At 40.9% G+C, this 15,803-nt stretch overlaps 1 protein-coding gene across 1 annotated transcript; it reads left to right on the top strand.

Moving 5' to 3' along the window:
• LOC133019153 (gap junction delta-2 protein-like) lies at window positions 1–15,234 on the top strand. The gene is made up of 2 exons (XM_061085529.1): window positions 1–71; window positions 14,376–15,234. Exons 1-2 carry the CDS (start codon window positions 1–3, stop codon window positions 15,232–15,234), a joined length of 930 nt encoding a protein of 309 aa, XP_060941512.1.
• The last annotated feature ends 569 nt before the right edge of the window (window positions 15,235–15,803 follow it).

Genomic DNA, 15,803 nt, shown 5'->3' with positions numbered 1-15,803 from the left:
ATGGGAGAATGGACGATTTTGGAGAGGCTGCTGGAGGCGGCTGTCCAGCAGCACTCCACCATGATTGGAAGGTAAGACACTGATGGATGTTGTGTGTAAAGGTTTTATTTTAACAATTTTCTGTCTGTTTTTCTTTTTATAATGATGAGCTCAGTGTTTTTTTTCCCTGCATACACATATACATGTAATTCTGTATGTACCAGTTGGCATCCCTACAGAAAACCACCCACCTCAGGCTTGTTCCAGTGCTCTCCTCTGTTCTCCAGTCCCCCACGGTGATCCCTGCCTCCCCCACATCCTCTCATCATCCCTGCTCTCCTCATCCTTATTCTTAATACCTGCTCTAATTTAAGGGATGAACTAATTGCACATGATCAATAGCAGGCTTCACCAGGCTTTACGGTTCATTCACAGAGGTTCCTGTGTTGATACTCTAGCCTTGCTATTGACGGATTCTGCTTGATACCGTTGGCCACAGACGAATAGGACAGAAGGAGCAGAGGGGAGTGGAAGTGAGGGGAGAGCAGAGGTGCAGAGGATGAAAGGATGGTGAACAAGCAGGTGTGGAAGGTAGAATCAAAGGGGAGTAGATGGATCTGAACTGTGTGAGCTTAAGAGAGAACATTTTTAAATAAAAGTTTGTCCTCATCAGCAGACACTTACTTTAATCATAATTAATCATAAATAATTTCTCTTTTTTTGTGTCAGTGGTTTGTGGTGGAGGGTTGAACAGATGAGCTTTTAGTTTGATTAGCAGTAGAGACATGCCATGGAGAGACACGCTGTAAAATCTGTGCAAAAACTGTGCTCCACATCATCTCTGTTTGATTAATTCAATTCAAAAGTGGAATTTTTCACCCATTAAGCACAATCAACTTGTCACGCTGCGATGCTCATTTGCAAAAGTGAAGAGTCAACGTTCTTTTAGCCTGTGAAGCCTGGATGTATAGATTTGTTAATTGAAAATTGAATTTCAGAGAAAAAAAACGAGGCCACGAATTTGACTGCGCTACTGTGCTCATTAGTGCAGACCACAACAAGGGCATGGTCTAACCTCGCTATAGCGGCTTTATGTGAGTGTGAGTGTGTATGTGTGTGTGAAATTGGCTCATGCGTTCCTTCATATGCCTCAAAATCCATAATGTTGTAACTGCACCAGAGCGACAGAGATGATGTGATCCACTTTAGACCAAAAACGTACGTCAGGAATCGGAAACTTTGCCAGATGGAGATATTCCTTCACTACACCAAGTCATTTCAGTGAGTTCTTCCTGGATGGTTGAATAAAGTGGGTTAACCAATGAAATCACCTGGTCTAGTCTAGTGGAATGAAAGCCTACATATAATGGAGCATGTAGACTTGAATTAAAGATGCATTGAGGCATATCTTCAACCATTTAGTTTAACAACTCCCTCCGGCTCCTGGGTTGGGAATGTTGCTGCTAACGCCGAGAATCAACCTCACACTTTGAAGCCAACGGCAGCTTTCGGCCATGTTTGTTTGGTGTTACTGGAGCGACAAAAACAAAACTGTGTTGTACATAAATATAGCTGCCTCCGAGCAGAAAAGCTGAAAGCTAACTGTACACCAACGACCTAAAATGCCAAAGGGCCGAAGACGTGAAGCAAGCTGGACATGTAGCACGCCAAAAACATACTCACGTTTTTTTCTCATGAGCTGGGAGACCAACAGGGGCTAAATGCCAGTGAATATTGGGATTACATCCAACAGGTGGCCAGGAAAAGGAGACCGAAAGGATGTCCGTGTTGCTCTGTTTCTGCTGGATATGTAAGTAGGCAACTGTTTGCTAACATGTTAGCCATAACAACTTCATAAGCTAACTGCTAACTGTTGTGAACATGTTCTGGAGTCTTTCCGCCCCCTAGTGGTCAACAATTACTTAACGCAGCTTTAAAATCCAGCCCTGGCAGCTGAATCGGTGAAACCCTGGAAAAATGGTGAAAAACAACCTTTGGGTGATTCATTGACTGTTAGCCACCTACCGTTTTTACAGAGGCACAGAGGCATCTCTCAATTTGTCTGCTACAAAAAGTCACAATGAGTACTCTGATGATGTAATGGCTTCCTCTTAACATGCTTAATTTGAGCTATTTGTTGATCATGCACTTCACTGGCTGAACATTATAAAGGGTTCCCTGAATACCTCAAATACATTTAGTAAAAGGAGAGTTTGCTTATCTTGGTAAATTTATTCACTAACTTTTAGTCATCATATGATAGAGTATACTTGATAAAGTACCCACCTTCCAAAATGACAGAATCAGACAGTTAAACGATAGTGGTAAAAGCATTTGATCATGAAGAGGTAGATTCTATGACGCCCACAGCTATGTGCTGCTGTGACGAAAGCAGTGCAATGCTCTGTAAATGATCCCTGTGTGTTTTGGCTTCCCTCAGACTGTGTTTGTCCTACAAGGCTCTGTAGTTTACCCTAGGGTATTAGCTGTAACATTAGCTGCTTTCCAATGAGGTTCTCTCCCACTCTGCTTGTCCATGCCATGCGAACCAAGAAGCATCGTCTTTTGAGTCACTTTGGACAGTATTTTGTGTGTGTTTTGAAAATTTTAGGCTGTAGGTCCCTAGAGTTTTTTTCATCCTCGCCAAACTGATATTGATTTTGTCTCTTATAGTTAGCCCGTTTGCAGGATTAAAAAAAAATGTACTGGAGAATTCTTGTTGGACACAGAGACCTTGGGTTAGGGTGTATTAATTAAAATTAAGTGGTGGTCTGGACCTTGGCCTTTTTACCTGTAGACAGGCATTCTTTGATATTAAATGTCAGACATTCTTAGTCAATCTCAATAACACAAAACTACTCAAGATAAAGACTTGACTCCTAATCCAAAGCATGTGTCTGCATGGTCAGGAAATCAGTGACTCTTAATATTTAAATGATCAGAACGATGCTTTTGGATGTACCAACAAGTTGGAGAATTGTTCACCACTGGCACTGTTTTGTGCTGTAAAGGTGCCTCCGAGATTGTTTATGAGCAACTCCACACTAAATCACGTATGGAGTCAAAATTGTTGCACTGACCTCTATGGGTTGAAAGGTTCAAGTCTGTTGCACTACTGACCACACCCAACTGTGTCGTTGGGTGTAGTCAGGTGTGGACACAACCAACTGTATGTAGTATTGCACTGTTGTGCATTGTGAAGTCCTGCACTTCACAGGGTGTGGCCGCAGCATGCAGCGACTGCTAGATGGCACCACAAATAGGATGTTCAGCCTTTGTGTAGTGTCTCTTTGAAGAGTTTGCATGTGTGCGCTTGCGGTTCCAAGGATGGAGTTCCAAAGAACAGAACATTGATATCTCCCTATGGCTGACGAGTCTCCCCTGCATCCAAACTTTGGAATATGGTTGCATGTCAGTCTTCTGTTTGAGTGCCAACCCTCCCTCTTGCAACGCGAGGATGTTCCTCCCCAACGAGACACTGTCAGATAGCAATGTTGGACGTCTAGACTGTCTGATCCAGGCTACAATTAAGCTTCTTCTTAATTGTAGGTTTTAAGCTAACCTATGCCTCTTGCATAGGACAGATAATTAGCGTAGGAATACAGAACGGTGGTAAAAATAGAAAGGGACGAACTATACGCAGTGGCATAGGTTAGCTTAATTGTGGTCTTTGAAAGAGACAGACTTGAGAGTTGCTTCTGTGCCTCTGACTAACCACAGGTGGCTTGCATAATATGACTCATTCAACGATGAATGTTTTGTGATTTCCATGAGCCTGACTTCTAACCGATGTACAGTTTGTGTGCATGGATAACCAATGAATACAATCCTCTATTACACACCAAAAGGAATCATTGTAAAGTCTACATTAATAACCTCATTCTCCAGCCCAAACAAAACTCACTGTATATTCACAGTCTGAACGATCCTGGGGTGTTCAGCATTATATACCCGGCAGCCTGTTGAATGTCTCGACCTTTCTTACTCTGTTTGCTAATAAGGTAAATTAACTGAGTTACTGCTCTTGGGTGGGCAGATGTATCCTGCCGGCAGTTGATGACAGAACCAGATAAAAAATGTAGTACACACCATAAAAAATACAGCTTTACAATGGTGTTTCTATTAAAAATGTGTAAATCGTTTTTTTGGGGGGTACTCTTATTGAAGCAAATATCTCTCTCAGTTGGCCAACTTTTGATATCGAGCTTTTTATTTTCTATAAAGTTTCACACACCTGATTTTTGTTACCAACACAAATAAACTGTTTTCAGTTGATTTGCTGACGACATGCAGCTATATTTGTGTCAAAGACAACACCAGAAGCCTTGATAAATGTTTGCCATTGTGTTATATATCTCAGAGTTTTGGACACACAATAACTCATGTAAACTTACCATTGTTAAATACTCATTCATAAATATATTGTCATTTGCTGGTTGGTCTGGTGTGGCATTATGCAATATATTCATGTTCAAATCGTATCCACACCTAAAAAGGTTGTGTTAGTTATTCTGTCCTCTTTGTTAATCCTCTGTATCAGAGCAGTTTGAACACCTCCGCAATATTCTTGTCCAAATAAGTCTTGTTTGTTCCAGTTGCACAAACAACTGCTTGTATACTCTGCCAATCTACCAACAGCAGAGATTTGTCCACACAACACTGCAACCACTGAATGAGGCTTCTCTTTAGGATCTCAGGTCATCTGTCTGTGTTTCCTTTCAATAGGGTTATTTTTTATTTTGATTACATACATGTTGATATAACTTTGCACATTATCCTAAATGTAAAAATGTAACAAAAATCTTGTTTTGTGTTGGCATTTAAACATAACTGTGATTCACATTTAGAGCATAATGCAGTTCAAAGTATTTCATAAGAATACACATACAAACCTCTTTAAAACACGTGTGGTGCTTAGATATTTTGCCGAACACAGGTGTGTGTGTTTGCGCTTGTGTGACTCCTAAAAGAATGGTGTTCTAGCGAGACAGAAGGAGCCCTTTGGGTTTGAGGCATTCACCTTGCAGGTAGGAAGGAAGAGAGAAAGATGTTGATGCATCTTCCCCTACACTGCAATGCCGTAGTGAGGTCAGTGCCAAAGACAAGGAGAGTGAAAAAAGAGGCAGAGATAATGGAGGCCAGAGTGATCTATGGAAAAAATAAAATAGAAAAAAGGTTGCCGGATGAGAGGGGAGGATGTAACATGTAGACGCAGAACAAAAAAGGAGCTGAGGGTAAAAGTAGGAGACAGAGGATGGAAGAGAGTTTTACCTCTGCAGAGGTTTAGAGGAGAATCTGTGTCAGAGCTCCTTAACATTCCTCTGAATGAAATTTTCTTACTTTTGTTAAAGGTGAGGATGATGATATTCCGAAATTACAGAATGCAAATTACATGCAATACTCAGCATCTATATGCAACAGCTGCAGTGCAGGTTTGGTGTCTTAAAGAGGCACCAGTATTTCGCATTATATTTTTGCATATATCATAGAAAATTTGATTCAAAGTAGATTCTAAATTGGTTGTTATTTTATTTGTGTAGAATGATAGCAATAATGTATGTTTTCTACATGATAAAGTTAAACTATACATTATTCAACACCTATCACTCTCCACTTGAGTGTAATAAATACATCATAAAAGCTTAATAAGTCTTATGTGGCCCATGTTGCAGGTCGGGATGGATTTCAAGCCATTCATCAAAAATGTATGAAGGTTTGACCAGCCTTTTAATGTAATGGACAAAGTGATACATACAATAGTTAGGTTGTCCTTTACCTCCTTGTTTATATGGAATGAAAAATACATGAATTAAAAGGCTTGAAAGGTTTGACAAAGCCCAAAACGTCAACGTCCCTGTTTGTGAGCTCTAAAAGCAACAATCTGCTCCTTTGGCCTGAGGTTGTTCGCTCCTGTGGTTTTCATGGACATATTTGAGTTCTCTCTCTCCATGCACTTTTCCTATATAGGTCAGGATATCCACAAGAAGAAGATACCCTACTTCGAGAAGGGCACCCTACTTCTCCCAAAATAATCTGAGATGTAGAAGCTCTGCTTTGATTGAAGGCGTCATTCTGTGGAATAATAAACTGGAATATATACAGTGTTTCATGTATCATTAATAGTCATCTCCCTGGATAAAATCTATACTGTGCGGGGAGATTGTGTTGCAAAGCCAAACACACAAGGCTATATGTCAGCATTTGGCAGGATTAGTAATCCATCATCCCGCCACACTGTCTTTCAAATTAAACCATTTTTCCGCGCATCCAGACTTGTCATTAGTTTATTTGTGCAGCAATCCCCGATGTTGAATGCTATTGATTATAATGTCTGACAGGGGATTTTGCCAGTAAAGCTGACCTCAGCTTTCATTCAGCACAGGCTATTATTCATCTCAGCAACACATCAATGGTGTGTGTATACTCTTTCCTAAACGTATAATATTCCTCTTTTGCCTGATATGAACGTAATTGAGTTCCAATGATTTTCCACATGTGTTGAAATACATTAAGAATAGGATTCTTTTTTTATACTGACCTGGACGCTTGTATTTAGATTTTAAACATATATTTTAAAGTTATGTAAAGATATATCCTATAACCATTGACATATTATCCCTATACATCAATTATAATCAATATTCTGGAAAGTCTATGGGTTTATCATTATAGGCATTTTATTAATGTGGTCCAATGAACAACAAAATGGTAATTAGACAGTCAAATGTATTAATTATATAATACGCATTTATTTCATCAAGAGAAACAAAATGCTTGATTTGGAAAGTAAATATAATGGCAGGTATCATATAGCTATTCTTATTTATTCACTCTCAGTGACAAGATCTGAGAAAACCTTCCCTTAAGATCTATGGTGATTTCACTGTCTTTAAGACATTTTTAAAATATCTGAATTAACTCTTACTGCTCTCGTCCACTTTGTGCATACTTGCCGGCGGCTGAGCTGTGCATCATCTCTACTAGTTCCTAACATCCAACAAATTAGCTGAGCAACTAGCTGGTGAACACATGTAGCTGCTGAATAGTTAATTCAAAACCAAAGCTAACAGAGAGATTGAATGTGCAAATTAGCAGCTGTTTGCTTATACGTCCATGTCACTGTTGAATACAGCTTGATCCTTTGTGGCCAAAAATCCATTCCTTCAAAGTGACACGAGTAACAAGTGCTGCCTCACCTCAGGTAGAGGTTACAACTAAGTGACCTTCTCACATACTTAAACAAACTAGTTTCATGTTTCTTCCATTATTAACAGTGACTTAAAATCCCCCAAAACTGAAGGTTAGAGATGCTGCACAGCACTTCAATGAAAAACAAAAAACTAGGAAAACTGACGGCTGATAACTGGTTCTTTTCAGCAGTGAACTGAAAACTGTGAAACGTTACATTGTAGTTACCATGGTTAACTCTGTAGCAATACTTCCTCAAATTTTTGTATTCATAGTGGAATCGGAATCAAAATGATTTTGAAATGAACGGTACTAACAGAACCAGCATCAGTCAGAAGTAAAACTATGAACATTTCATTGTTCATGTCAGGTCAGATTTATTTCTGCACACTTCAAGCCTCCATAACTGACTCTGTTCTCACAAGCTGGCCAAGTGGGCCAATGCCTGCTGAGCCGAGTGAGTGACCATTACAACCGAGTAGGTGCAGTCAGCTCAGTCCTGTGTGCTTCTGGGTAATGTTTTGTCAGTTTAGAAACCTTAAAATCTGCCCAAGAGGACTGAGTGTTTGCAGCATATCATTAAAAAACCTGAAGAATGAAAATAGTTCAAAGTTAAAAAACTATTTGAAATGTAAGTTCAGTCTCAGTGAACTGCTGGTGCATGCAGAGTAACAAGGTGATCACTAAAACATTAGGCGCAGTGACCGAAAATGATTCAAGTGAGAATCAGCCCTATCTAATCTGCATCACTAATTTTCCCCGGGAGTCATATCTAGCATCCAAAGATGATTATTAATGACAGTCTGCCTTTCTGCTGAAAAAGTTGGTCCAATACTTTGTGTTTTGTGCTGAACTCAAACCGCTCTCCTGCTTTTATTTGTCTATTTCCCAGGAAAATGTGTTGACATGACATCGCTCTAAATACTGAGTAGCCGCAATGCGATTTATGGAATATTCTGAAAACACGTATTGACCAAATCAGCACAAACATTGGGTTATTTGGGAAATGCTGATACCATTCATTTTAATGTTTGTTAACTTTCAAGTTATTTCAGATAGAAATCCTTCTGCATAATGTTTCCCCTGTTAGCTCAAACAGAGATGAAAGGCGATTTGAGTTGAAAGGCTAATTTTAGATGGCATGAAGACAAATGGGATGGAGGCAGGCTGCATCTGGTATACACTGCATCATCATCCCCACGCATGGTTGAGCTGTGCAATGACTTAATGGAAAAGTTGTGTGCAGAGTTTCTTGAGACACAATATCCTCCAGCTTTGCACAGTTGTTGTTGTGTTATCCTTTTGTTTCCCAGAAGTTTTACGTAACTTATATAAGTAACAGTCGAAGAAACTTTTGCATCTGAGGATCTCAGCATGGGCCATTTGATATTTAAATTTTGATGTATTATCATAACTCAGATCTTGTAGATATCCGTTCAAGATTAGGTAGAGTAAGGGCAAAGCCATTTATTTCACAGTTGTTGAGTGAAGGAGTGAGACAATTCCTGTGCATTTACTTTTTTACTGTACTCAAGTACATTCTTCACGTATCTGTACTTTACTTGAGTAGATTTATTTTCAGGTACTTTTCATCTTTACTCATAGGTCAGCAAATATCTGTACTTTCTACTCCACTTAACATGTTCACATTTAGTTGTTTTTTTACATTTTTGAGTTATCAATAACAAGAGCTTGGTCCACTGATCCAATCAGAAACTAAAGAGCCCCACCTCCTTCAACAACAGAAAAGCGCTGCAGCAGTAATACACCACTGCGGAGACCAATCCATAATGATGCTGTAAATGTAGTAGTTGCCGATTTCATTTACTCCATTTGCTTTAACACATGTAGAAAAGTTAATATGGTACTTTTACTTTTACTTAAGCAATTTTTTTTTAAAGGGACTATATAAATCAATTAACAAAATCACTAAGGCCCGTCATGTCAATGTAATAGATTTAGCCACACAGGCTAGCTTTTCTCTCTTGTCCCTGGCAGGTTAATGGCATGAAAGAAAACCATTCGAAGAAAATATACAGAAGCACATGAGCACATAAACACAGAGAAAGAGTTGAGAAATGTGATGATCCTGAGCTCTGTGGTCGTTTCAGGTATGTGGGGCTAAGACTGACTATCAAAATTCTTTAAACACTCTCAGTAAAATATTGCGGATAAGTATTTGAAGAGGAAGCCAGAAATAAGTGAACCACTGCTTCGGAAGTCACACAAATTTGGCTTAAATTAGTCTGTTCGTCACACAGACTCTTCGTGCCGCCTCAGGCGATCATGCGTGCCTGCTTGATACGTGGGCAAGACATAAACGTATTAAAACAGTTTGAGAGACAAAAAGTAGATGAGGGGAGAGAGAGAGACATTTCTGCGCCCTGACAGTTAAGCTGCCTAATTTCTCTGCCTGCTGAGGTCTTTATTCCTTATGAGCTGCCATCAGCAATCAGTGGAGCTTAGTATAAAGACTGGATGGGCGGGTGGAATATTTTTGCGGGAAGGTCTCTGCACAGATTACACTGAACTCACTTGTCTTTTAGAGGACGTTCTATGTACCTACGTGTGCAGAGATATGTGTATTTTTGTGTTTGTTAATATTGACACAGATACAGTAAAGAATGATTTTTTATTTAGAATGTGTGTGTGCGTGTACGCGTGTGAGAGGAAAGTGTGCGTGTTTCCCATTGCATCTGCTGCTGTGCTCCGGGTCATTTTTGTCCCTGGAGGCTGGTGACAGCAGCTGCTGTATGAATGAAGGTATGAGTGAGTGTGTGTGTGTGTTTGTGTGTGTTTATGTGTGTGTGTAAAAGCCTGTGGGAAAGAGGGAGCCTGCATGTCCAGCCGATACACCAGCTGAAGAGCAGTTACCGTTCCACTGCACACACACTCTTACAGGTCAGTCAGCTGCCTACAGATCAGTCTGCAGAGTTCTGCAGCAGTGAAGCATTGTGTCCTTAATCTTTACTCTGTCTTCTTGTTAGCTGTGAGCTGCTGTTGGTCTTTGCACTGTGTGGAAATGCCAGCTGTCGGCGATGCAACAGAGGAAAATGAAAATAAGGAAAGGGTCTAACATGTGTTTGAGATTTAGAAATTCTTAATAATAGCTACATGTGTCTGAACTGAGAGGATTTCCTACAGGAAGCAGGCAGCTCATGGTGTCTGGTGGAGTGTGCATTCTCTTCATGTTGTCCTTTTTTGAATTAACTCAGCAAGTGGTCCTCTTTTCATATTCAGCCCCTCAGGATTGATATGCTAAAAATTGTGCAAAATCCTTTTCATCATTTATGTGAGTTATTGAATATTCTGCAGGTTCAGGCCCTGGAGCTGTCTCACCCGAATCCACTCTAACGCACAGAATTGGCTCGTTACTCCGCAGTGCTTAAAACACTGATGTTTGCAGATAACCTTCGTCCACATGCTTTCTGCTAATGCAGCAATCTGCCCTGTGCTGATTATCCTGTTGTCCAGCAGTGAGGTGCACAAATACACATGCACGCACAAATACACACACACACGCACACACAGGCACACACACACACACACACACACACACACACACACACACACACACACACACACACACACACACACACACACGCCAGCCTGCAAACGCACACAGCACTACACTCAATATTTGCAATGTCTTGGAAATTTCTAAAGATCCAAACCACCCCAACAATCAAAGAGTGATAACTGCACTACGTCAAATAGAAAAGTCCAGTGAGCAAAAAGGTTTATCCATCGTGGTCCACGTTATCCTCACAGCCTTTTTTTCTGCATCCAATCCAACCAGTCCAACTCATGCATTTAGAAAATGAACACACGACTAGGACACTTTTACTAGGTTTGTGCTTTTAGGTGATCAAAGGTGCGTTGTAAAGACATCACATAAAGCAGCTCGTTGCAAGGCCGGTGTACATTTTCATTACTTTTTTTACTTGATCTTGCTGCCTGAAAAATGTTGGTCCCACACAGGCTGTCATAACCTTTCGCACACATTCAAAACGGCATAATCTGATTAATTATGATACATCCACAATCACATTTTTACACCTTACACTCGTTGTCTTGTAATTAAACAGCACAACTATTAGCTGATAATACTTATGTCTATTTAATGGTGAATACACACACTTCAGTGAAAATAACATAATTTAATTCATATATCATGTGGAAACAAGCTGAGAAGACCAACTAAAGTGATAATGTGAGCTTTTCACACTTAATCTCACTAATGCCCTTACACCATAAACCATTTTCAAGAAGGACATCTTTAAAACTTTAAAGTTAAAACATTTTCTTAACAACATTAATATAAAAGCATATCTGATAAAAAAAGAACAAATTAGGTAGAATAGAATCATCTTACATTTAATTATTAATAAACTGGATTACAGATTTTCTATAAAAAAAATTGTAAAAGTCAATTTCTCTGCATGAACAGTGACACTATATTCTTTACAATCTCCATCTATTCTATAATAATGTTTTATATAAGTAACTGTCATATTGTTTATTTTTTGTATTTTTTAGGGTGGTTCCTTGGCTGAGTTTATGCCAAAAAAGCAATATTGAAGGGACAGTATAACATGTGGTTAACAAATACAGAAAGGACAACATTGACTTGGCAAAAATAAAAATAAATTACCTTGAAGAAAACAGCATCCTCGGATCTAGTCAGCCTCATGAATATTATATGAATAGTATGTGTGGGGATAAGGGATAGCAGTGTTTACTATGTAATGAGAAAGTCACAGCTTCGCACACAACATAAACAATATATTTCCAATTTAGCTGTATCTATTTTTATTTTGTAGAGCTCCCATGAATACTATCAATAATATAATTCACCATCTGTTAGGTTTGGATAATTGAAAAATATTTGATGTATATATTTAGCATCAGCAAACACGTAAAAAAGAAAAAAAAAGAAAGGCTCCTCGATCTCTGAGCCTGTGCCACTATGCAGACATGTGGGTAGCACGCAGACTTAGTGACATTTAGCTAATGCTGTTACGATGTAGTAATTATCCCTGGCATGAAATGAATCTCAGCAGAAAGCGAACACGGATATGCTGTATGCCTCATTTTATCTTTACAGTGCTTAACATCAGCAGTGCTGCAGACTATCATAGACACTGAAAATGAGCCAATTTCATATTCTCTATGTTATTTAAACAAATATTTGCATAAAAACGTGCAGCGTCGACTGCAGATTTCTATCCCAGTGCAGCAGGATGCCTCAGATGACTCCTTGTGATGCAGAGAACCATCAATACCAGGCCTCAGGTCAAACCCACTGCTGTGAAATGACCAATACAGGCAGATACATCTGGCTCACAGCAAAGGATCAGAGTGTCTGAGCAACCAAATAACATACACAACCTGCATTTGGCTTCCGGAGGACCAAAGGTGCAGACAAGCTTTATTCTGCGGATTTTCCAAACCATAAAAGTCAGTGTAGCATATCTACTAACAGCTGCTCCGAGCACAGACGGCCGGACACGTGTGCCATTTTGAACAAGTCACACACATGGCTGATTCTTCCCTTTTGCCTCTGTGTCCTTGTGTCTGTCTTTGTCACACAAAAGCACACTCGCAGGTGGAGCAGAAACAGTCCTGCAGCGTTGCGCTGCTCTATTTTAAGTCTGTTTCACACTAACTCAGGTTGCTGTGCTCTTACTCTTCACCGGTCTTCCACTTGGCTCTCACGGATTGACAATCTCAAAGGAGTAGAAAACTTTTGAGATGTTCCTCTTCATTTCTTCCTCCAAACATCTGTGTCTCCACCTCTTTTCGCTCATGTCACTTGTTTTCAGAAACTCACCTTTCACTAATTTGCTCGTGGCTGTAGTTACTGGCCACAAATGGGAGGGGTGGGCATTCTTGAGTCCTCATTAAAAGAGGCGCTATGGAGTCTCATTTGACATGTGGATAAATCAATGGTAGAAAGACCAATCTTTCATGCACTTATTTAAAATGCAGAGGAATCATATCACCAACTTCACCCGACTTAAAGGCTAGCATCCATTTTACCCAGTTGTTCTAATCCACCCAGGGCTGCAGGTCTCATCTATCTATGTGCCTTAAGTTGCCTTGGGTGGCCTTAAACAAGTGTGTCCTACGTAATCGGCTCCTCCGTGCAGGGAGCGTTCACAGCCACTGCATTGTGACATAAATACCGGGGAGCCCGATGATGTAAAGGCTTTCGTTGCTCATTAGAAAGAGCTGACAGTGCAGTAAAGCCTCAGTCTTCCTCCGCAGTGCCTCACAATGGATCGACACCAGAAGATAACACTATAGCGCACCAGTCTCTCAGAAGCCTAACAGCTGCACTGCTCTCCAGATCCAGTGGCTCCTGCATTCTATTACCGCAGCGATGATGCTCAACGGGAAGTCGCCCCACTCTAAGAGGATGCCACCAGTAATTGTTGTCCACACAATGACATAAGGTTTTTTTCGTGCAGCAGTTCAACGTATATTCAATAGCTTTGCAAAAGTGAGGAGATTTATGATAAGATAAAACAAAAGGGCAGGGATGAATCTCATAGGAAAAACACTACCCATTGATTTTATCACACTGTTCCTTGAATCAGTGAATAGCAGTCGTTCTTTAAGCATGTGTGTGTGTGTGTTTGTGTGTGTGTGTGTGCAGTCACACATGCTGATATCAATGAATGCAATGTTCCATTTTAGCTCAGCAGTGACGATGAGTGTGATACCACCTTTGGTCTGACAACCTCTCCAGTTAGAGTCTTTTGTGATTAGTGAGCTCATGTGTGTATGTTATCTGGTGCGCAACTCCACCATCTTATGGTGTTGCTTGTCACGGCAGCTGAGTGAGAACACAAAAAACACACACACACAGCCATGCATGCTCACACCAATATAAATATAAACATACAGATATACTTGGACAAAACTGTTTCTTACTTTTGCTCCAGATATATAATGAACGTAATGCTATTTGATCCCTTTAGTCGCCTATCTAAAAAGTCTTCACTCAAACCAACATGAAAAACAACATCTAATCACTAATTATACTGAACCAGGACAACTAAAGCCATCATAACATTGTCAGAATCAGACCCAGATATTTCCCCTGACCTCTGTGCATTTGCTTGATATTAACTGACTCTGTCTTTCTCACTTTCACCACCTCCCCTTGCTGCCCTTTTCCTTCTCTATCTATCTCTCTGCAGGATCCTGCTGACAGTGGTGGTGATTTTCCGGATCCTGATCGTTGGCATCGTGGGGGAGAAGGTGTACGAGGATGAGCAAATCATGTTCATCTGCAACACCATGCAGCCCGGCTGCAACCAGGCCTGCTACGACAAGGCCTTCCCCATCTCGCACATCCGCTACTGGGTCTTTCAGATCATCCTGGTGTGCACACCGAGCCTGTGCTTCATCACATATTCTGTTCATCAGTCCGCCAAGGCACGTGACCGAAGCTATTCTCTCCTGCATCCCTATATGGATCACCATGGTCATGGTCACCACGGTCGCCATCACGATCATCACGCTCGCAAGCTTCACTCTCGCAACATCAACGGCATCCTGCTGCACCCCGACAGCAGTAAGGAGGATCACGACTGTGAGGTCAAGGAGATCCCTAATGGACCCCGAGGACTCCCTCAAACAAAGAGTTCTAAAGTGCGACGGCAGGAAGGCATCTCGCGCTTCTACGTCATCCAGGTAGTGTTCCGCAACATGCTGGAGATCGGCTTTCTGGCCGGCCAGTACTTCCTGTACGGCTTCAACGTACCAGGGATGTTTGAGTGTGATCGATACCCATGTGTGAAGGAGGTGGAGTGTTACGTGTCTCGTCCCACAGAAAAGACCGTGTTTCTGGTCTTTATGTTTGCCGTGAGTGGCGTTTGTGTGCTGCTCAACCTGGCTGAGCTCAACCACCTTGGCTGGCGGAAGATAAAGACGGCCATGCGAGGGGTGCAGGCTCGAAGAAAGTCCATTTGTGAAGTGCGCAAGAAGGATGTTTCACACCTGTCCCAGACCCCCAACCTGGGCAGGACCCAGTCTAGTGAGTCAGCCTACGTCTGACCGAGGCTTCTCAGCCTGGGTGCTCGAGGACCTTTTAAATTTTGTAGAAGAGCTTTTCCATGGCCCAGGACCCCAGTTCATTAGGGCACAAAACTCACCACTGCATTATTATTCAGGAGCACAGACGGACAGACTGTGTGGTCATGTTGAAGCATCAATTTACAAAGTAGAGACTTTGACACTTGAAGAACGATGAATCACTTTCCTAAAAAATAAGCAACTGTGTTGCTGAAACAAAGGTTACACCTGATGTGACATGCTGGAGAGTTCTGCTCTGCCTAGGGACACTAGGTGCCTTCAAAGAACCCAACAGATACAACTGAGCAATTAAGTAATACTTAATGAAATCAAATTAAGATGAAAATAACTATGTCTGAGGTCGAATTATCATTTTTTTCATTATTTGCCTTTGCTGTAGGTCAGAAATAATCCCCTCAGTTTCTAGTTATGTGTGCATATGCAAGAGCTTAAGCGTGTGCATGCATACGCATGTTTGTGGGAAAAAAAGCCAATCTCTGACTTTGAGACAGAAAAATGAATGCTAGGCTAATCCGAGCTACTGGGAGAAA

This window comes from Limanda limanda, chromosome 14 (assembly GCF_963576545.1).
Source record: "Limanda limanda chromosome 14, fLimLim1.1, whole genome shotgun sequence".
NCBI classification, from domain to species: domain Eukaryota; kingdom Metazoa; phylum Chordata; class Actinopteri; order Pleuronectiformes; family Pleuronectidae; genus Limanda; species Limanda limanda.
The sequence above is the reverse complement of the archived record's forward strand: the minus strand, read 5'-3'. Positions and strand labels throughout refer to the sequence as shown.